The sequence below is a fragment of the Vollenhovia emeryi genome, unplaced genomic scaffold (assembly GCF_000949405.1).
Source record: "Vollenhovia emeryi isolate VEMERY1.0 unplaced genomic scaffold, V.emery_V1.0 DF939120.1, whole genome shotgun sequence".
Taxonomy (NCBI): domain Eukaryota; kingdom Metazoa; phylum Arthropoda; class Insecta; order Hymenoptera; family Formicidae; genus Vollenhovia; species Vollenhovia emeryi.
Window position 1 is genome coordinate 1,715,621 of NW_011967246.1, and position 21,987 is coordinate 1,737,607.

The 21,987-nt window shown below is 42.4% G+C and overlaps 4 protein-coding genes across 10 annotated transcripts; 3 read left to right on the plus strand and 1 right to left on the minus strand.

The window, feature by feature from the left end:
• Window positions 1-186: 186 nt before the first annotated feature.
• Window positions 187-5,369, plus strand: LOC105570520 (transcription intermediary factor 1-beta). Of its 2 annotated transcripts, none has more exons than XM_012027780.1 (11): window positions 187-757; window positions 935-1,164; window positions 1,290-1,570; window positions 1,641-1,751; window positions 1,830-2,024; window positions 2,415-2,527; window positions 2,630-3,934; window positions 4,049-4,211; window positions 4,291-4,483; window positions 4,566-4,718; window positions 4,817-5,369. In XM_012027780.1, exons 1-11 carry the CDS (start codon window positions 391-393, stop codon window positions 4,988-4,990), a joined length of 3,285 nt encoding a protein of 1,094 aa, XP_011883170.1. In that variant the 5' UTR covers window positions 187-390; the 3' UTR covers window positions 4,991-5,369. The 2 variants fall into 2 exon arrangements, with proteins under 2 accessions (XP_011883170.1, XP_011883169.1); XM_012027779.1 differs by having other exon boundaries at window positions 189-757; window positions 4,046-4,211.
• Window positions 5,370-7,113: 1,744 nt separating this feature from the next.
• LOC105570522 (centromere protein J) lies at window positions 7,114-13,485 on the plus strand. Of its 2 annotated transcripts, none has more exons than XM_012027782.1 (5): window positions 7,114-7,353; window positions 7,458-7,585; window positions 8,193-11,656; window positions 12,393-12,534; window positions 13,034-13,485. In XM_012027782.1, the coding sequence occupies exons 3-5, from the start codon at window positions 8,205-8,207 to the stop codon at window positions 13,163-13,165; spliced, it is 3,726 nt and encodes a 1,241-aa protein (XP_011883172.1). In that variant the 5' UTR covers window positions 7,114-7,353; window positions 7,458-7,585; window positions 8,193-8,204; the 3' UTR covers window positions 13,166-13,485. The 2 variants fall into 2 exon arrangements, with proteins under 2 accessions (XP_011883172.1, XP_011883171.1); XM_012027781.1 differs by having other exon boundaries at window positions 8,203-11,656.
• Window positions 13,486-14,587: 1,102 nt separating this feature from the next.
• LOC105570523 (E3 ubiquitin-protein ligase RNF185-like) lies at window positions 14,588-19,066 on the plus strand. Of its 5 annotated transcripts, none has more exons than XM_012027787.1 (5): window positions 14,588-14,800; window positions 16,742-16,897; window positions 16,994-17,125; window positions 17,999-18,168; window positions 18,383-19,066. In XM_012027787.1, exons 2-5 carry the CDS (start codon window positions 16,743-16,745, stop codon window positions 18,478-18,480), a joined length of 555 nt encoding a protein of 184 aa, XP_011883177.1. In that variant the 5' UTR covers window positions 14,588-14,800; window position 16,742; the 3' UTR covers window positions 18,481-19,066. The 5 variants fall into 5 exon arrangements, with proteins under 5 accessions (XP_011883177.1, XP_011883175.1, XP_011883176.1 ...); XM_012027785.1 differs by lacking the exon at window positions 14,588-14,800 and adding an exon at window positions 15,395-15,432; XM_012027786.1 differs by lacking the exon at window positions 14,588-14,800 and adding an exon at window positions 15,551-15,712.
• A 137-nt stretch (window positions 19,067-19,203) lies between these two features.
• On the minus strand, window positions 19,204-21,769 carry LOC105570524 (selenoprotein M-like). The gene is made up of 4 exons (XM_012027789.1): window positions 21,604-21,769; window positions 21,311-21,381; window positions 20,804-20,873; window positions 19,204-20,744 (listed from the first exon to the last, which is right to left on the minus strand). Exons 1-4 carry the CDS (start codon window positions 21,727-21,729, stop codon window positions 20,637-20,639), a joined length of 375 nt encoding a protein of 124 aa, XP_011883179.1. The 5' UTR covers window positions 21,730-21,769; the 3' UTR covers window positions 19,204-20,636.
• Window positions 21,770-21,987: the final 218 nt, after the last annotated feature.

The window sequence follows — 21,987 nt, forward strand, 5'->3', positions numbered from 1 at the left end:
CTCAGAACTAGAACTTGGACCAAGTCCTAGCATCGTGGACACAGGCCTTAAGAGATGCAAGTTGACAAGTTGATTGGCTACACATTTTTCAAAACTAGAACTTGGATCGTGGATACAAGGCTTTAGAACTTGGACCAAGTCCTAGCCTCGTGGACACAGGCCTTTAGCCGAAGAAAGCAAATTCAGCAAATTCATGTGCGTTTCGGGGTTCGTCGAGCAGAGGGCGCCGCGGTCCCTTTGCCCGCGCGAATGTATGTGTGCTGATTAAAATGGCTGCCATGGCGCTGTACCCGCTATACCATTTGAGCGAAATTTACTGCCACAAATTATAACGTAAACTCTTTTTCCAAAAGTAACGGGCGGACCGCGCCGTCGGGTCTCTGCTCGATCATGGAGAGCCAAAGTAACGAATTGGTGGTGGGCATGTCGACCACTACGGGGATGTTGCCCGCGCTGCCTGTGGCGGTAGTAAAGGAGGAACCTGCAGAGCAAAACAGCTCTAAGCAGGACACGCAACAGGCCCAGGTACAGGACGCGAGTTGCATCGAGGAGGAGTGCAACGACCAGCGTATCGAGTGCACCACCGAGAGCCAGGAGAGCGAGATCCGTGCGTTTTTGTCCAAATGTGTCTTTTGCAGTAAAGTGTTTACCATGGGGGACGACCCAAAGCTCCTCGAGTGCTTACACGCAGCCTGCACGATATGCGTCAATAATAAGATCAGCGAACACAATACGTCGGTCGATGTAGACGTATTATGTATGTAACATGCATATGTTCCTCTTGTGTACCTCTGTAAAGTTGCTCTCGCCAAATCTGAGGCGTGCTCTTCCGCTAGATTTAGTAACATTAATTGTTACGCTCCTACTCTGATGTATCTCTCGTAATTTTACGTGAAAATGCACTTTACATTTGTAGCAATGTTATCTTTTGCAGTAGAGAGTAACGTCATTATGTGTCACATTTGTAACGTAACCAGCCAAGTGGAAAATTTGATCGAGAACAGATTTCTCTCGAAGCTGCTGGAGGAAGAGAGCAATCTAGAAATGGACGACGAGGCTAAAGAAGCCGAGGATGAGAAGAAGTGCACTAGCTGTCACGATAACATTGTTGCTACCAGTTGGTGCGTCGAGTGCGAGGAATTAATTTGCCAGAATTGCGTTTTGGTTGGTTACGATTATAGATTATGTATTAAACAGCAAGCGATATATATACACATGTACATGTACACCATCCATGTACCTCTCGGATTAAAGAATGGATTGATCATGTTGGATGAAACTGTTTCAAGGCTCATCAAAGATTGAAGATAACCAAGGATCATGTAATTAAACCCAAGGATGAAATAGCCAACGACAGAGACAATGTTAAAAGAGGAAATAAAAAGATACCTGGCTATTTGTTCTGCACAATTCATCCCCACGAACAGTTATCCTTGTTTTGCCAGACGTGCGATAGATTGACCTGCAGGGACTGTCAGCTCAGCGAGCATCGTGATCATAAATATAAATTTATTCATGAGATTGCAGCCGAAACTCGTACTTCCATGTCGATTTTGCTTAAAGAAGTAAGGTAGGATCTGTAGATCTTGGCAATTGGTAGAATAGTGGAGGAATGCAGATTTAAAAAATATTATTTTCAGCTACAAACGAGTACTACTGAAAAGTGCGATGAAAGTTATAGAGGATAGACAGATTTTAATATTGGAGAAGAAAAAGAGCCTCGTTCAAGAGATAACACAAATGGTAGTGCAGTAAGTATAAGTTGCAAGTGCAGGTCTGTATTGGGATATGCGATTCGTATTGCTAATATTTTGTCCTTTTCATGTCAGATTAACGAATGCTATTAATACAAGAGGGAAGCAATTGGTGATGAGATTAAATGAAGTTTGCGATCAAAAGCAGAATACCTTGAATGAGAAGAAAGTTGCTTTAGATCAGCTGTCCAGGCTTACGGATCATTGTATACTCTTTGGCACTCATGCTTTGAAGAAAGGCTCGGACATGGAATTGTTATATAGTAAAAAGTATACTGAAGTTACATACACACAATTCTATTTTAATGCCACGAAAGAATTGCACAAGATATTTCATATTGTATATCAAATTATGTCCGAGTAAAATGTGAAATGTCACTATAAATTATTAATATTTCGTATATTATCTTTGTACTCTCTTCAATTTACGTTAGAAGAGTTGTGTTTTATTTCCGTAAAAAGTAAGTGATTTTAACTATCCTGATGGCTTTGAGGCTGCTGATTACTATCTTTTTATATCCTCGGAATCAAATAATTTGTGTCTCGAATATTTATTCACATTACTTAATTTAAAAGTTTTTCAATTGTTGGAGTTAAGTAGAATTTTCTATATGAACACATTCAAATATACGAAAATATATGTTAAATATATTTTTATAGATCTGTTACAAGTCATTTGCAAAGAATAAAAAGTAGACGGGCCGATATTCCGAATCCCGAGATACCCGTCAGAATACATTTGTCTTTGGAAAAGGTTCCAGATTTAATAAAAGGTTTGTGACACACAACATTAAGCAGTTTCTTATCCTGGCTTAATCAACAATTATTACTGAAATTAAAGAAAGTAAATAATTTATTATATCTTGCACTTGCAGTGGTGTCATCAATTGGAGCAATAGTCGTCGATGGTAGGGTATATCCGTCCGTATCTCCTATAGCCAGCAATAACAGCACGGTGACTTACAACGAGTCGCAAACCGAGCAGAAGCAAACGACGAATTCGATGAATACTCACATGGACGGTACGGTTCCCATTGTCATTCAACAGGTATTACCAATGCCTGCAATAGCTGCGCAGCAACCCACCAGTGCGCCACAGAGTTCTTACCAGCAACAAGCACCTATACCTATCCCGCAGCAGCAGCAGCAGCAGCAGCAGCAGCAACAACAACAGCAGCAGCAGCAGCAGCAACAACAACAACAACAACAACACGCGCAACAATCACCGAATTATATGCAACAGTATATCGCACCGCACAGTATGTCACCTCGATCATCGCCGCAAGCGCATCAGCCACGGGTGCCGTATTCAGTCACCTACAGCAATAACAGAGTACCGCAACCTTCGTTGATGCATCAACAACGCCCGTTAGGTACCTGCCATCAGCAACAAGTGACGTCGTCCACGCATCCACATCAGCAAGCGCAGAGCTTGGATCAGCTTGGACAGAACACGAGTTTACGCGGGCTTCTCGCGCACAATTCTATTCCACCGCCTCCTTATCCGTCATTCCGGGCATCCGCCAATCATGTACCATACCGATTCTCCCCCGGATACAGATATTCTTCGAGTGGTAATCCGCAGAGAGTCCAAGTACCGCCACCTCATACATATCAACCGGCAAGTACATCCGTCGTACCTGTGACGACACGTTTGCAACAATGCAACTTGACTTCCCCGTCAACGCAGCACATCGGGAACTATCCCATTCATCGTTGGCATATACCACAACAAGCGAATCCTTGCCTTCCTTACACGTTGCCTCGACAACAACATATGCCCACTTACGTGCCAGTTCCTACCAACGACACATACAAAATTACTTTAAGAAATCAACAGGCCGGCAATAATCAAAAGTACAGCACCAATGTAAGTGCCAATTCGTGTGATAATCCGCCACAGTTGCAAACATCGGCCACTGTCTCGTTGTTACACGCCGTCAGCTCATCCATACCCAAAACGCCCAGTCCTGTCACCACTCCTGGCAAGTCGGACGACACCGAAAAGAGTTTAGATAAGTTTTGTCAAAAGTCATTGAACGACCTAATGCTCACTATTGCAAAATTAGATAGTAATGGAATCCTAGTGATACCAGAAGCTCAAAGAAATCAGATAGATTCGGCACAAGTCGACAGTTCCACCGACGAGGATATTAACTCGATGGCTGAGAATACAACGGGTTAGTTGGATCTGTTACTTCATTCTATCGGCTCTAAATGTTAATCGCCTTTGACGCGCGTGTGGTCAAGACCTGGCTTTTTTCTCATAGCAAGTTGTGTCTCTCTTTCAGCAGACAATCCGAAAAATGCAACCACTTCTATAGTCCTGAAGGACGATCCGAACGAAGACTGGTGTGCCGTGTGTATGGACGGGGGAGATGCGGTACTATGCTGCGACAAATGCCCAAAAGTCTTCCATCTTTACTGTCATATACCTAGTTTAAAATCATTTCCAGAGTAAGCTTCCCATTCACAGTGTATCTTTATCTCGCTTGCCTGCTCTCCGCTCTTGTTAATCAGCCGACGGTTCTTTTAGCGAGAGCGAAACTTGGCAGTGTATGCTGTGTACAAACGTACTCGACTGTCCGGACGACGGATCAATCACGTCCGTTGAGAAAAGGTCAAGCGGTATGAGCACTAAGGAATTGCGAATCGCACAAAGGATCGTCTTGGAGCTTTATTGTCAGTATGAGCAAAGCCTACCTTTTCGGGAGGTCGTGTCGAGCGAGGTGAGTGGCCAGGTAGCGCAATCTTTATTCGCGATACCCGATTGACAAGGCAAGACAATCTAACGATCGTTTTTGTCATCAGATTACAGACTATCATCGGATTATCAAGAAGCCAATTGCGTTGGACATAATCAGGGACAAATTGAAACCCGATCATGTAGAGCATTACACAGATCTGAGACAAGTCATGGCAGACATCAGACTCATGTTTAAAAATGCTTTCACCTACAATCCTGTAAGCCGATCGAGATTCTTAAATTTTTATTTCATTTTATTTACCATCGTCACCTCCCTCTCGTGCTCCTGTCCGTATCACTCTCTTTGCTTTTTCAGGTGGATTCGCAAGTTTATCAAGAAGCTAGAAATTTAGAAGAGTTTTTTGAGAAGTTGTTATTAAAATGGGCACCAAATTATGCGTACGACGATCCTTTTCTCACAACCGACAAGGAGGAAGACGAAGAAGTTTTTCCACCCAATAGAAAATACAGACGGATAATTAACGATTAATAGGGGTACGCGAATTGTCGAGTACACCTCATCGGAATTGTTGCGTTTAGGATTAAATTATTTTCACCATTTTATAACAGTTGGACTATGCAGTTGATAATTTGGTAGAATGTGATAAATACTATCGAAACTGTCGTAATAAGGGAAATTCCTAGAAAACATTGCAAAAAGTGATGATAGCGCAGGAGCGTTCTTTATCTGAAATATAATAAACAATTTTTCTTGGTTTTCTCGGTTTCGCTGTTAGAATGATATTAATTAACATTTCACAACGACAAGACCATTATAACATACAAACTTTTTTGACGCACGTTTCATTTCTGGAATATATATTTTAATATATATATTAATATATATTAATATATATTTAATATATATTTATAAATATTTAATAATATATTAATATATATTTAATATATATTTATAAATATTTAATAATATATTAATATATATTTAATATATATTTTAATATATATTCCAGATGTGCTAATTTTTAATTACAATCGAGTATAAATAGTATATTTTTAGAATATTAATATGATATTGCTTGAAGTTTTATTGCATTAGTAAACTATACAAATGTTTAAGAGGATCCCTCAACCATTGTGTACAAAAGTTAATAAAAAGAATTACAAGCGCAAAAACTATATTTGACTGTGTCGGTAAAAAAAGATGGCTGAAGTAATTCGCAGATGGTTGAGGAATCCTTGCAACATAATATTTGATTAATAAGTTAATTAATTGTACAACTGTTTGTTGAATAATGTTTCCTTCGATATTCGATTATCTCGTCTTTTTACTCATCGTATGCAAAAGAATATTTTATAAAAAATATACACATATAGAGATAAGAATATAATAAAGTTCCATTTATACTATTTTTACTAATTGTAAGTGGCTAGCTTTCCTTTAGGCGCACAATTTCTTTCACAATTTCTCCAGAGAGCGTATCGTTTTATCCTTATTTAACATTCGGTGAAGAACAAGGATAAAATGATACACTGGGGCACTCGGGCGATGTTTTCGAACGCAACTAAGATTGCTGCGAATGACGGTACCGTAGGTATCAAAACAGATATTAATAGACGAAGGAAAAATATCAAAGAGCTATTAAAAGTCGCAAATAGCAGAAATTATGTTAAAGATTTTGATCTGTTATATAAGTCGAGAACTTGTTAAAATAAATTTAATATTCTTATGTTATAGATATAATCTTAATATTGCTTTATACAAACGATAAAATTTATATTTTATTATTATGTATTTTTACAGATTTGCTTGTAACAATAATATTTATACATATATATATAAATTAAAATAAATTACATTAATTTTTTTATTAATCAACACCATGGTCCGAATTAAACCCAGTTCTTGAAAAGAGCGCTGTAATTTGAATTTGTGGCGAACAGTGTCCGAGTTTCGGCTATGTTCAGTACGTTCAGTAGTAAAGTCCAGTTTACACCGATCATTTGATACGCGTATTTATGTCAAATAGTGCATTTCAAGCCTATCACACAATGCGAGGCAACAGGCAACAGGAATAGGGAATAGAATTTTTGACGCGTTGGATTGGTTGAAGGAAAATTTCCGACGAATCCAACGCGTCAAAAATTCTATTCCCTATTCCTATTCTCTATTCCTATTGCCTGTGCTTTCCTATTGTGTGACAGGCTTCAGCCTATCAGCCAATGACTAAATCCATTTACTAATTATTTACTATTTGATACGCGTATCAAACAATCGGTGTAAACTAAAGGCTACAGAATCACCGGCTGCGTTCAGCAGAAAAAGCTATCTTTGCAACTGTTGTAAAATTCGAGAATCTGATTAATGTATTCTTTTAGGCCCGGTTTCACCCACGTCGCTTAACTTTAAGCTTAGTTTAATTCGTTCTTTGCCTCTTGCCACCTGTTACTTTAAAAAAAGACAAACATAAATTAAACTAATAAGATTAAAGTTAGGTGTTTGGTGAAACCGGGCTTTAATCTCATCTGCCAATCAGATTCACGAATTTTACAACGGTTGGACAACAGCATTTTCTGCTGAACGCGGCCATTGGGCAGTTTTTTCCTATGAACGCAGCTTTAGTTAACTCTACATGTGGATGTCACTTTGCATTTTCTATTGGTAAACATTGCAGTGTCAACGGATCAAAAAATAACCTTTCAAACACTCCGATAATCGTTTGATACTTAAAGTAATTTTCATTTAAGTAATTTTTCAGAATTAATACGATTAATACTTGGCGCTCCGTCAGATTGTTCTCTCATGACTTTTTCTGCTGAGAAGGCGACGACAAAAAGTAATGGAAGTAACGTGACAAATGGGCAAGACTCAAGTGGACCGGTTTATTTTTACCGGTAAATATTTACGCGTGACGCTGGGATTGCAAGATGTAAAGTCGAAATTGTGAGAGGAAGAGCAAGATTATGAAACAATCCCGTAAACTACGTCTTTGTTTCAGGTTATTTGCACGTCTCGCCTGCAGTCTTTCGAACGCGCCTTAACCTTTAAATACATTTCGCGCCAAACTATGCCACGTTTGGCATCGCATTTTTCAATGCTGTAAAGAGGCTTATGCCTTTTTTTAAAGTAAGTTATTTTCACCATCCACATCGAAGTATTCCTGGCAGAATTTCAAAGCATTTTTGTTTCGACGTTAATGTCAGCTGACTCTTCTCCAGAATCCAATGTAAGGCAGCTTATGTAAACAGGAACAGTTGGGCCTGGTTTCACCAACGTCGCTTAACCGCAAGTTTAGTTTAATCCGTTCTTTGTCTCTTTCCAAATGTTACTTTAGAAAGAGACAAGTATGAATTAAACTAAGATTGAAGCGACGTTTGGTGAAACCGGGCCTTAGTCGTACATTGCTAAGTCATGCTTGGAGCAAAAGCTGTATTCTAAATTAATAAATTTTATTATCTCACAACGTCGGATTTGATGTTTCGGACCGAGTATGTTTAATCGTTAATTTATTGCTGAGGAATAACATTTTACCTTATACCGAAACGTACAATTGTATTGCGAGATTATGTGGTTTTTAGATTAAACATCTGTTGATGTCAATGTTATATATATATACAAATTTTTTACACCATTTTCAACGGGTGACTGCTCACATTGCCTAAACGTTTTCCAAGATTACCTTCGTTAATTTACTCGTTTACATTTTCTGTTAATAAATTTGATCTAAAATCAGTGATTTTCAGACATGAATATGGAAGTGGAAGCTTCTATAGCCGAGCGCCTGCAGAAGCTGAGGCAGTGGCAGTTTGAGCAGCAGGAGAGACTGCTAAAACAACAACGAATACAAAGGGAGTTTTTGAGCCACGAGCAGGATCGTTTTTACAAAGCATTCGGCTTGTCGACTTCGCACGACTTCAGTAACATTGAAAGTACAGACGACACGTGTATCGCGCCTGAAGTACAAATAAATGCGAAAGAAACCACGTCTGGCGAAGCTCCAATGCTTCAATGCGATGCGGAGAATTCAGACGATACACTAGAGATAATTGACGAAGAGGAGTCAACGAATGCCGACCCGTCGTACGAAAACTGCAGCGAGGAGCAAAGCGACGAGCAAAGCGACGATTCAGATCGCGCCTCCACGGTTGTCGACAGAAGCGGAAGTTCCATGAGAGATCCTGGTGTATCGTCGCAGGGACTGGGCGATTCGTTGATAGAAGGGATAGAACCGCTGTCGTTGGATAACAAATGCGTTTCGCTCGACGACGTTCCTCTCCCGTCACCTAGGAAAGATTTCCAGACGTTGCTGGAGGAGAAACTGAAGCGAGAGCCGGAGAGCACATCGAGTGCGCGGACCGACGCGAGAGTCAAGCCGAAGAGACCGTTCCTGAAAAAGGGCCAAGGCTTGTCGAGGTTTAAAATGCCCACAGATCTGCGTCTTTCGTCAGCGCCTCCGAAGAGGTCCAACGCTTTATCATCCGACACGCGACGCGTCGATAAGAGCAAGAAATCCGCCGCGCATAAGCAAGCACCTGCGAAAACTTTGAGCAACGTTTCCGTCGCGAAGCGACGGTCAAACACGAAAACTGTTTCTCTACCGGGGAGGAAGGTTCCCGGTAAATCCGCCGCTCTTGATCGAACCGCGCATAACGTTGCTTCCACTCGATCGGGACACCCGCCGGAAGCGAACGTGTCGGATTGCGATTCGAAAGCGGCGAGAGAAGAAGCGGAGGAGGTGAGGATCTTCGAGCTCTTGGAGGAGAAAGCGGAGAACTCGAGCTTCTGCTCGACGTCGAGCACCGTGCTCGCGTTTCTGCAGCAGTCGACGCCGTTTAAAGTGAGGGGCAGATTGAATGAAGCTGGGAGGGACAGCGGTGCTGCGGCGAGTGTGTCGGCGGCTCTTCGGCAGGTCGCCCAGGCCGGAAGTTCGAAATCTAGCGTACGACGCCAGGACGAGCCTCGTAAACGACCCCACGCCAACGTCGACTCCTACTGGGACACCGTGACGGTCGACAACCTGCCGGAAGACACGCGTAATTACTTTGCGTCCGTTAATCGAGCGTTGCAGAGCGGCGAGGCGTACACGAGGCGTCCGGAAAATTACGACGCGGTATCGAACAGCGACGAGGAAAGCGACGCTTTCGCGGGAAACGCTCGCAACTTGACGCGCGACAGCGAGGCGGACGCCAGCCATCACGTTAGATTCTCGGAGTACAACGAGTACAGAACCATAGACTTGATCGACGTGTCTGACACGGCGAGCAGTCCCCCTTTGAGAGATTATCTCGAGCGGGAGAATTGGGACGATTGTTCCAGCGACACGTCGGGGTCGTCCAAGGGCCAGCCGTTTGATCGCGAGGAACGAAATTCCCCCCTGCAGATTGTCAACAGCGAGAAGGCAGTTGACGGTTCGAGACTGTCTTTGCAGCAAGACGTAGCAAGGCGCGACAAGAGAGAGTCGTACAGTCGCGTAATGAAAACCGCGCTCGTTTCCGAGGAAGAGGATATTTTGAGTTACAAAGACGAATCGCCTGACGAGGAAGCGTGCTACGACAACGAGCGTGCGCCGATAATCGAGGGAATTGTCCGAACATCCGACGAGGATCGGTCAGTCTTGTCGTCGTCGTCGTCGTCGTCGTCGTCGTCGTCGTCGTTGTCGGACACCCGGGAGTTGAGCACACGCGAGAGGAACGAGTACGCATTGAGAGACGAGCCGGAAGAGATAACGAAGAAGATAGCGGAAGTGTGCTTGAATTTGAGGGAGACCGGTCATCAGCAGTCCGAGGGACGGACGAGCCAAGCGGGTACGGAGCTTCTGAAGAGCCGTCTGCTGGAGCTCGAGAAAGAAATAGACATATTTCGGAAGGAGAGCTCGGCCCTGCTGCAGCAGCGCCGGAAGCTGCAAGACGAGGAGACGGGTCTGCGTAAACAATACGCGGAGAGAGAGAAGAGCTTCGAGGAGAACAAGAGGAGGGTGCAGAACCAATTGGAGGAGGAGAAGAGGAGAGTGACGCGCGAGAGGGCGGCGATGGAGAACCGGATTCGCGATGCTCAGGAGAAGGCGAAGCAGAGCAAAGTGGAGAGGCAAAGGGCGCAGGATCTGCGGGAGCAATTGGACCAGCTGCGGGACGAGCTGAACGTGAAGGAGAGCAGGTGGAACGCGGCCGAGTCGAGATACAAGAGCGAGCTGCGTGTGCTGCGAGTAGAAATCTCCAAGTTGAAGCAGGAGATCGCGGATTTGCAGACTGTCAAGCGCACGAACGCGAGAAATCTCAGGAGGACCACCGGGCAGGCGATCACGCGGGCCATCAATCAGATCAACAAGCGCGTCGTCGTGGCTCCGGCCAGAGACCCCCCTTCGACGAAGACGCGACGAGACTCGCCCGACACCTCGCCGGACACTTCCGTTCGCGACGATGACGACGAGGACGGGGACAAGAGTGGCAACAAGTCGATTGCAAGAGCGATTAATGCGAACGACGACTTCGGGCAAACAGAGCACGATGTGTCCGTGAACAAAGTAAAGTGCAAACAAATCGAGATTGAATCGCAGCCTGGAGGCGATCAAAAATTTCTGGAAGGATTCCTGGAGAAGAAGCGGCTTTTATACAAAAGCTTGCTGAAAGACGCGACCTCGGACCTGATGGAAAGTCCAAGTTCATTTTATCAGAAGAGGGACACAGCGAGCGACTTCCAGCCGACGGCTACACAAATGCAGAATTTCAATGCGAAGGGCAACGACAGGTTGCCCTACTCCGGTTCCGCGAGCGAGGACTTCGGGCGGGCAGCTTACGCTGCGACTGATATAGAGCGTCATACCGACAGATCGCGCGAGGCAAATCGGGACTCGGATGACAACGACGCGAGGATGGAGAAGAACGAGAGGAAGGATCGAGCAGCGTCGCCTGAGAAGAATTTAAATTCCACGTCGCATCCCGCCCCCTCTCAGAGTCAGATCGGCAGGGCGAGCGTGGACGCTGTGAAGCAGATTCAGTTTTCCGACGGACGCATAGAATACTGGTACCCGAACGGCAACGTGAAGAAGGTTTTCCCCGATCAGGAAGTGACGAAAATGATCTACTACAACGGGGACGTTCGCGAGACCGACAGGAACAGGAGAGTGAAATACTTTTATGCCGCGACTCGCACGTGGCACACAACGACTCCCGACGGTCTGCAGATTTTAGAGTTTCCCGAGTACGTCCAGTTTTCAGCATCGGTGATTTTTATTGACCATATCTGGCGATTTTTGTAATACAGAAAATTTATTGCGAAAAATATTACCTCAGCCAGGGTTTGAGCCTGAACCTCCCTTCTCTCTAGGCGGGCGTCTCAATCAATTCGACCACCGAGGCACGTCCAGTTTTGCCCCGTCGCGTTTGTACTTGTCCACAATTCGCCGCCTTGTCTTATTCTTTAAATAATTCAAAAATGTTCTCACTGTTTTGTTATAAACCAGCAATCTCCTTAACACGATTTAGAAGTCTATTTAAAAATTGGAATTCAAATTGCACAAAGCTACACAAAGAAATTAATTGATCGACATAAAAAGAAGAATGCCACATTATAGTAGTAGAGATACTCGACTTGATTCCTCTGTAAATAAATTTTGCAGAGGTTTCTATCTGTCCTTTCTATCTCCAACAAGCGTAGAACAAATGAAACTAATGAACAAGCGCTAAAAGATGAGGGCCTGAGCCGAATGGCTATCTTGTACTCTTTAAGACGCAAGGCAGTTATTGTGCGTTACTTTAAAGCCTGATCTACAATGTTCTCTTTGCCTAGAAACATTTTATTTTATATAAGCAAATCAAATAAAACGTTGTCTACAAGACAGCTGTTCTGCTCAGGCTCTAACAACAAAGTAATAATAAATTAAAATATAGGTGATGCATAAATAGTATATTAAGAAATTGCATGTGTATAATTACAGTGGTCAAGTAGAAAAGCGAATGTCCGATGGAACTGTCGAGGTGTTGTTCCCGGACGGGACAGTAGCGCAGACTTTTATTAACGGCGACAAGATTCTGACTTTGCCAAACGGCCAGAGAGAAATTCACACCAAAGAGCATAAGGTGAACGGGCATCTAAGTTCTTATTTATCACTTTGAACAGGGTTGGGAAAGTCACTTAATAAAAATATCTAGTTACAGTTACAGTTTTTAAAAATGTAACTTGTAACTGTAACTGGATACTTTTATAAAGTAACTTTCCCAACCCTGGTAATATTAGCCTTACTGTAACGCGTTACTTTTCAGAATTGTTAACTTGTAACTGTAACTAGATACATTTATAGAGTAACTATTAATGCAACTATTAAAAATTAGTTACTAGTTATTGAAAAAATGCAGCTGAGTTAAGTTACAGATGGAGAGAAAGTAACCAAGTTAAGTTAGAGTTACCAGAAGAAAGTAACTGTAACTGTAATTCCGTTACAAGTAACGAGTTACTTCCCAACCTTGACTTTGAATATATTGCTCCGTTTCTTCTAATGTACGCGCTCCGCTCTCTTATATGTAAAAACGTATGAACGTGCGAGTTCTTTATTTATTCAACAATATTTATGTATTTCAGAAACGAGAATATCCCGACGGTACTGTGAAATTTGTTTACGCGGATGGTACCCAAGAAACGCGTTATTCCAGCGGAAGAAAACGGTTGAAAGACAAGGACGGTAATCTCTTGATAGATTCGTACGACGGATAAATCTTTTTTTACCCTCTTTTTTTGTAAATTAAATTCAATACTGATTAAGATATACATATCAAGGGTCAAAGCATATACAATGTGTTATTATACGTCATCGCTTGTACTTGTAAATAACGTCTGATGTATAGCAATTATTTTTACAAGAAGTTGAAACTTTAAGTCGATTTTTTTTCATTCATAATAAGCGAATAAATGAAGACTGAGAATTTTTTATGCACAGAATAACTCCGCGAGTCAATACGCTTACTTTATATTGCTGCACTGGTGAACTAGCAATAAATTAGAGTAAGACAAGTGTTATATATGTTTTCTCATTCTAGCTTACCGCACTACTTCACCAGTGCAGCAATAGAAAACGAGCCTAATATAATGTTATTCTTCTAATAAATATTATGTGCCTTGTACATCACCATTTGTACCAATTTATGACTTGTAGAACACTAATTGTAAATTATTAGTTTCCTAGGGGAAGTAACTTAAAGTAATGTTATATGTATGAATTTATATTTTTATAATGCGAATAAATCGGACATCTTACTTCCGGTTCATAATAGCATAACTCTTGAGTTAGTAAAATAAATTCTACATTGCCCTTAATTATACACGTACAATTAACTACTTTGTTGTTCATAGAAATAATTGCAATATGATACAATTTAGTCCAACGTATTGTAGTGTTGAAATATTATCGCCACGTAAACTATTTACAGAGAAATCAAGTCGAGTATCTACTACTGTAACGTGGTCATTCTTCACTTTATGTCGACCAATTGATTTCTTCGTGCAGCCTGCGTGCAATTTGAATTCCAATTTTCAAACGGAAACGAAACGGTAAGAATTGCGTGCAACTTTTGCAAAACGTTATTAGAATATTTGGACGCGCATGGACCAAAGAGCCCAAGTTGCAATCTGTTTTACCAGCATTGCGATCTTAGGTCTGTTCTTTTCAGCTGCAACCAACCGCGCTAGTCCGGAGTGTCTCCCTCCCTCTACATCGGAAACATAAAGACGAACTCTGAACAAGCGTAGCCGATTCAGCCGAAAAGAATAAACCTGAGGTTACTTTCAAAATTTCGCTATTTCTTTTCCACGTAGATTATAATAATTGTCACAAGAATCGTTATTGATCAACGCGCGCGATCCCTCGTTTGATATCTTCCGCCATTGAACCCAAATGATAACAATTAAAAATATAAGTTAGACGCCGATGTCGCACGGTGCTCCCAAGCGAGCATCCGAGTGTCAACGAGCAAAATGTACGGTAAAGCGCGTGCATATGCTCGATTATAAAATTTAAGGATCGATCGCTTCGTTCAATCGCGTTGTCTTCCTTGTCTCTTCTCTCTCTCTCTCCTCCCACCCCCTCTCTCTCTCTCTCTCTCTCTTCCTCCCTCTCCCTCTGTCTCTTTCTGCCACCCAGCGATATCCCGTTCGCGAAGTCATGGGTTTCGCACGCAGTACGTAGCGCGCGTCGTCCTCGCCGATCGTCGCCGCTCGATCGCGCTCGCGACAACGGAGACTCCCCCCGTTGTCAGACGCTCCGATCCTCGGAACGCTCCGCCGAGAGACGCAGGGAGAGACGCGACTTCGTTGCTCTCGAGAGGGCCGTGGCGGCCCTCCTCCTGGCGAAACGTGAGTGACACGCGCGCGACTTTCGTACGATCCGACGCAGGGGGCCCGCGCGATTAACGATAAGAGGAGAGGACGAGGCGTACGCGCGGCCGACGAAACGCATCCCGTGGGGCTGTGTCGGGCGAGGGCACGAGCGCGCGGGGAGGGAGCGCTGACGGAGAGGTTATGTTGACGAGGAAATGAAGAATCGGATGATGTGTAAATGTCGGAATGGTTGATAAGTGGGGTGGCGCGGACAGGCGTAGATAATAGTATACATACACTATATATAGGCGGACAGACAGACAGAGATGGAGATAGAATTGTCTCTTCGCGACCGAGTTTTTGCGAGTAAAATCGCGGAAATGTAAAAACCGGATGACACTGGGAGGGGGGGGGGGGGGAGCCGCTCGTTGTAAGTTAAGACCCGGACGGTGCGCGAGTGCAGAACCGAACGCGGAGTAACGAGCGGACTGACGTAATAGTCGCTAAGAGAGAGAGAGAGAGAGAGAAGCGGTTATTATCGCGGATAGACACCTGACGAATTAGAATACCAGTTGGAGCGAGCGGCAGCGTATTCGCGGGGGGGAAGAGGAACGGGCGGGAAATTGATTCGTTGGAACGAGTTAAATGCATCGCAGTTGGGTGAAAAAAGTGCGCGCGGCATTGACGTAGTGAGGTTACAAGTCAGACGGAAAGAGAGGGAGAGAGAGAGAGAGGGGGGGGAGGGAAGCGGAGTGGTTTTTATTATTTCGGGTGAGTTTGTGCGTTCCCGTGTCGGCTGGAGAGACTGTGCGACTGGGTTGCACGTCGGGTGGAGGCGACGGAGAGTGACCTCGTCGTCTCGTTGCCTCGGCGATAAAAACGTCAAGTGCCACAATCGCGCGTAAATATTAACGATCCGCCAGAGAAGCCTACAAACAGAATGACGTGGTAAAGTCGCACGAGCTAGCGAATGACACGGGATAGGCGGAGCAGGGGGAGAGGGGGATTTATTTTCGTCCCTACTTTCGGCAGATCCGATTGGCGACAAGTAAAGCGGCCGCTGTTGCGCGTTTGTTCGCTCGATAAGGAAAATATTGGAATACAAACGGACAGCATTAACCGGGGAATATCCGAGGCCCGAGCTCCCCATCCCAGCGGATCTCTGGCGAGGATGAGGTGATCGTGTGCCGTCGAAAGTGTTTCGTTTCGTTTTTTGTTTTTGGGGTGCGCGCTAAGAATCGCGCTGGCAATTTTGTGGCAAACGTCCCCGGAACCTTGCAGGCAATTGACGAGTCGAGTTCGGTTGCGACTCCTCGCAGCGCCTCGACCTGAGACGCACCTGCCGCGATATTGCAATAGGTGCGAGTCCCGACTACACTCCGACCTCCCGGTGTGTCGCTCCGCGAAAGAAACTCCCGTGTTTCACCGCCGAGACGATTCCGCAGTAATCTTATCTAAGCGCTCCGCGCTCGACACCGCCAGATTTTGCGCCGAGCCCCCCCCCCCCGTTCGCTCCTTCCAAAATCGCGAATAGATTTCGATTCCGTTTGCACGTGTGCGTGTGGAGTACGCGACGCTGCTCGCACGGCCGTGTGCGTAAATAGAGATAAAAATTGCGCGACGCATTTCGATTTCGCGAATACATCTGCGTAAACCTCGTCGAACCCGTGGATCGTAATTTGCATCTTGAGCTAATTGAATCTACGATTATAGATGCATGTACGATTGTTCCGCTGCACGATATCAATTTTAACTCTTGCGAGTCGAGAGCTTTTAGGCGTAACTGGGAATGCGAGTTATCTTTCTCTCTTTCTCTCTCTCTCTCGCTCTTTCTATAGTTATTAACTAAGAAGCTATAATTAACTGTGCAAGTTACTTGAAAATTGTATCGTTGCCTCGAGCGACTGTTTTACAATTATCTTAAGCGATTGTCTAACGACACGAGAACGCTTGTAAACTCTTATTATGAACTTGAAGGATGAGCAAGACAAAGGAACAAGCGGGTTCGTCCAAGTCGTCCGGATCCGCGGGCTCCACCGAGGAGAAGGAGAAGGATGAGAGGATGTTCGAGTGCAATATTTGTTTGGACACCGCCAAGGATGCAGTAGTCAGTATGTGCGGCCACCTGTTCTGGTGAGCATTAATTTAACGAGAAAGAAAATGTAGCTCACACTGTTAAAGCGCGAAATGTTATCTACAATTTGAATGACATAAATGATAATAATGTAGTTGGCCATGTCTGCATCAGTGGTTAGAGACCAGACCCACCAGGCAGGTTTGTCCGGTATGCAAGGCTGCTATAAGCAAGGATAAAGTCATTCCATTATATGGACGTGGGGCCACGAAGCACGAAGACCCGAGGTAAAGCTAGAGCTTCTTTTTGCTGTCGCGCTTGAAAGTCAAATTATTACATTTTTTTTTCCGACGGGGGAAACCGCTGGGCGTATTGTGGTGTACAGATTTGCGGCATCACTGGGCATTTTTTGAGTATTAGTTCGGGCATTATAAGGATAAAATAAGATAAAACAAGATAAATGAGACAAAAGTATAATATTTCTCCGCCAGCAATTATTCAAATGAAGGGTGAATAATGCGACAGCACTGGCAACAGGAAAGCCTCCTTCATTGGCACAACGTTTCGGCCATGGGTTTTGGCCCTTGTCAAGTGCACTCAGACTAATTCAAACGGCGCATAGCACGTGGTTAAATGCCATCGGGCACCACTGTACAGAGCAACGAAAAAAAGACGAAGGGTAACATATTTATGTGTGAACAGGCTTGTAAATTAAAGTAACCGTTGCAGTAAAGTACAATTAAAGTTAAGTTGAGTAAGATAAATAAACTAAATGGGTTAAATAACTTAAACAAATAGATAAAATAGATTAAATAAGTAAAATAGATCCCTTGATTACGTACATTTGAATTACTGTTAAGCAAAGCCTATGTCACTCTAGACAGTTGTCATCATTACAGCGGCGCAGAAATAAGATTGGGATTATGTAGGTGAACGCAGTATCAAGGAACCAGATAAATAAGATAACAAAACAAAATAAGATATAGATAAGATATAGATAACAAAACAAAGTAATAAGATATAGTAATGCCCACTGGGCATTAGTGTACAAGATTTCGGTCGACGGTTTCCCCCTCGATTTCTTTCCCCGACGATTGTGTAAAAAGACATGTATAATATCACGTAAAATAATGAGTTTAATCAGTGAATTCTCGTCGCAGGAACAATGTACCGCCACGTCCGGCCGGTCAAAGGTCAGAGCCAGAAGCCAATGTCGGCTTCCCCGGCTTTGGCTTCGGCGATGGTTCCTACATGTCGTTCGGCATTGGCACTTTTCCGTTCGCTTTCTTCACGTCGACTTTTAATTTTGGAGAAACACGACCAAGCGCAGGTAACACTTGACGTGGGTTTAGGGGGAAAGGTACAATTTGACTTGTCTCTTTCGCAATTTAACAATTTTTGAAAATTGCGTAAAATCCAGATACGACCTCGCGAAAGAGACGAATCGAATTGCGAAATCATAGGACAAAACTACTAGTCTCTATATTGCTTTTTAAGAGACGATGATCTAGAGATAATTTGTAAAGGAAACAATTTATTTCCAGCTCCTAGAGGCACACCACAGTACGAGGAAGAGCAGTTTTTATCCAAGATCTTTTTGTGGTTAGCGGTGATATTCATCTTCTGGTTGATGATGGCATAACAATGTTTCTAAATCACATACCAGTCTGCCCAATAATTTATAATACTTCGTTTTACTTATAACATCGGATATATGTAAATGTAGAAATCAACGCGTCGCTGCATTGGCTCTTGCAGTTTCTTCGGAGGAAAAAAAACGAAAGAGCATAAAATTTATTTACGCGTATCTCAAAATTGTATGACTAAAAATTCGCCTCCTATTTTCACTTGAGAAAGGAGGAAGAGAGGTAACATCGAGTGTTTTGCCAATGTTTTACACGATTTCGTTTGGCATTTGCATACCTTGAACGGAATGGTCCTTCTCCCATTTGAATATTTCTGATATTTTGATGTCACTTTTTTTATGTACATATTATATATAAATATATTATATCCATAGAGGAAAAGCATACAATCTGCTATTTAATATATTTAAAGTATGAAAATGTATGACTAAAGTAAATACGCAGTAAGGGAAAGATTAATGTATATCGTTAAGAAAATCGCGCGATTTTATGAGAAACTACAGATTTGAACAGATTTCAACAAATTTGTGCAAATTTGTGTATATAATAAATAAATATATATATATCGTACATATACATACATATCTGTGTACAATCTTGAGTTTAAACTAAAATGCACATATACTTTAAGCAGTGTAATATATAATATGAAATATTAATAAGATAATATATACATTAAAATACATAAAACAAGACAAAAAATGAATCTCACGAGACTGTCAATAGTAATTAATTTATTTCTAATTCGATGAACACTTGTTCTGCTGCTGTGATCTTGTGCGGTTTTCTCAAATGCATATTTACGGTTCTAGCTAGCTTATACTTTGCGCGAGACACTACCGTGTCTCGTGATAGTCGCTATTCAAATCTACTTTCAAGAGCACAGGGTGAGATACTCAAAATCGAGTTTTGGTATATGGATAGTTAGTTTTATATCTTGATTAGAAACCAATTGCAACTATACTCAGCTGAAAAGTGAAGCGACACATAAAAAAAAGAGATCGAGTTAATGCGTTAAAAAAAGTGCAAAAACAAGAAACGTTTTTATCCCCTTCTAAAACAAATAAGAATAATGTTAAAGAAGCTTGGCAAAAATTGCGATCACTTCAGCGCCAGCAAGCCCTGTTAATAAAAAGGTAATAACTGAAAGGAAAATTATTAATATTTTTATTATCTCTATATATACTAATATTACCAAAATTAACTTGCTATATACACAGGCCACAGAGAAACAAGTGCGACGACTAGAGATGAATTTGAAGCAGCGACAAGTAGGCGAGTTGGCGAACGGGCGCCAACCTCGAATCGCACTGGATGGAGAAGCGATAAAAAACTGCGCACCAATAGATCTTGTGATTGGATGTATGTATCTGTATCTGTGCTGTGTAAAATCCCATCCATAAATAATTTGGATAATGTGCAAATTGACGAACGTAAAAATATATACACATCTTTTTATAAAAAGTCCACAACAGATTTCTATGCATAATTAAGACTTTCTAGAAATTGTCGTGGATCGCGCTGTTAACAAGACTTAAACTCTAATCAATCGATTTAATAATCACATCGATAAATTAATGTATTACTCTTTAATCCTCTTTGGCTATATAAATTCTGTAAGATTAGTATTAACAAGACTAATGAATATACAGAGTGATTTTTGTGTGCGCCGGCTTTTTACTTTAATAATATAGTAATTGCTTTCCAACTGACTACTCAAGTCGACACAAGTGTTATTTTGTCTTTATTTTTTTCAAGAACGACCTACACTGGCCAATGTTTTTATTTAAAAAAACAAACATCGATAAATTAATGTATTACTCTTTAATCTCTTTGGCTATATAAATTCTGTAAGATTAGTATTAGCAAGAATAAAGAATACAGTGTGAATAATGGGGTTTACCATGGGGGATATCGCAAATGCACAATTCAATCCTATTTTAAAGAATTGGCGTTCATCACAGATAAACGCAATTTGCTGTTGCGCGCAATAGGTATCTTGGCTCTTATCAACTACAATCGAACGAAGCTATTGTAAATTGGGTATCTACAAGGTATAGAAATAAGAGATCAGAAATAACTTATCCCCCTAAAGATGCGTGCGATTAGTTTTTGATAGGTTACTGCTCCCCCCCTCCCCCAAGTGGAAAATTTACATCTCGTCCTTATTATCCTTTAGCTTCCTCTTGAAACCTTTGGAGAGTAACAACTCGTTGCATTCTTCCCGGGTCAATTTGGACAATACCAATCTCTCTACCTCCTGCAACATTTTCAGAAGTTAATAATAGGGAATTGCGGATTATATTTTTTATGTCGAACCTCTTCCTGCTCGTTGAATAATACGAGTTCCGGTATCGCACCCTGGATATGCTTGAACTCCACATTGTCACTGTACGTGTATTAAGGAAAACAAGTGTTACAGTTCAAGGGAATCTTGATTAAACTTGTCAAACTTTTGCTTGCTGTTTTTTTTTAGGGGGGAACATTTCACACTTTTGGGTTTATCTTCCATCAAGAGATTTTTCAAATACGCACCAGATCTTCAGATGGCACAGAACATGCAATTTTTTTATACATATAAATTGTATGTACATAAAATTTTTTATTTCGCCTAACTTAGCCCGTTTTAACTCTCGAATGTTAATTAATTGTTCTAAACAATTTCAAGCGAGCGTGTTTACCTAATATACACGCATGTGTAAAGAATAAGACGAAATATAAAAAAATGAACAAGCTTCAAATAGGTCGTCGCTAACGACGTCGTTTAAAATAAACTACAAAAATATATAAGAACGCAAAAGAAGTGCACGTCATTGTAAAGGATACTATTGCGGTAGGTCCTCGAAAATAAACTGCTTGACATCTGGCAGCCGGTTGAGCGAGCAACCGCTACAGCTCTGGAAAACGAACAGCGTGAGATAACGACGGTGTGCGGCGAGTCAGCCGCGCGCGAGACGCGACCACGAACCCGCGAGACGTAAAATTTCATTCAATTGTAGCACGGAGACTGCTGCAATTACGATAATTGCAAAAAAAAGGAGTCGAACGCAACGTGACTAGTTCAGTCGATCATGTCCAACATTATTGATTTAATGTATGTGTACAACGGATTACGTTACCTCGACTCTCGCAGACGCGTAAAAAGCGCCCGCTGAATTCGCGGCAGAAACAAGAGAAACTGCGAGCAGCGCGAACGCAAATATGAGATGACAATTAACAATCGCGGTGGATGCCATGTTCGTCATTCGATTGTGCAATGGGAGAGCGGAAGTAGCGGAACAGGCCGCTTCCATGGAGGGGAAGGAATATGTGGCTCTCGCACACAGAACGCGGAAGCACTTGCCGCGGGAAGAATGCGATAGCCAATCGTTCCTTCTAACGGAGGCTCTAACAGAAAAGCGGCAGATTCGTTGGCTACCGCATCGCTTGCTTCCGCGCATAAAGCCTCCGCTACAATGATTCTCGGTTCTGTCTACAATGGTCGTAGTCGTAAGAATAATCGA

Bases quoted from the DNA above. Each gene is read 5' to 3' on its own strand.
- LOC105570520 (XM_012027779.1), top strand. From the start codon at position 391: ATGGAGAGCCAAAGTAACGAATTGGTGGTGGGCATGTCGACCACTACG. The intron at 3,935-4,045 runs GTTAGTTGGATC...TCTCTCTTTCAG, and splicing joins GATGGCTGAGAATACAACGG to CAGACAATCCGAAAAATGCA. The intron at 4,212-4,290 runs GTAAGCTTCCCA...CGGTTCTTTTAG, and splicing joins AGTTTAAAATCATTTCCAGA to CGAGAGCGAAACTTGGCAGT.
- LOC105570522 (XM_012027782.1), top strand. From the start codon at position 8,205: ATGAATATGGAAGTGGAAGCTTCTATAGCCGAGCGCCTGCAGAAGCTG. The intron at 11,657-12,392 runs GTACGTCCAGTT...GTATAATTACAG, and splicing joins CAGATTTTAGAGTTTCCCGA to TGGTCAAGTAGAAAAGCGAA. The intron at 12,535-13,033 runs GTGAACGGGCAT...TATGTATTTCAG, and splicing joins TTCACACCAAAGAGCATAAG to AAACGAGAATATCCCGACGG.
- LOC105570523 (XM_012027785.1), top strand. From the start codon at position 15,410: ATGCATCGCAGTTGGGTGAAAAA. The intron at 15,433-16,741 runs AGTGCGCGCGGC...ATGAACTTGAAG, and splicing joins CATCGCAGTTGGGTGAAAAA to GATGAGCAAGACAAAGGAAC. The intron at 16,898-16,993 runs GTGAGCATTAAT...ATAATAATGTAG, and splicing joins ATGTGCGGCCACCTGTTCTG to TTGGCCATGTCTGCATCAGT.
- LOC105570524 (XM_012027789.1), bottom strand. From the start codon at position 21,729: ATGACGAACATGGCATCCACCGCGATTGTTAATTGTCATCTCATATTT. The intron at 21,382-21,603 runs GTAACGTAATCC...TTCGTTTTCCAG, and splicing joins ACGCGTCTGCGAGAGTCGAG to AGCTGTAGCGGTTGCTCGCT. The intron at 20,745-20,803 runs GTTCGACATAAA...AAAATGTTGCAG, and splicing joins TATTCAACGAGCAGGAAGAG to GAGGTAGAGAGATTGGTATT.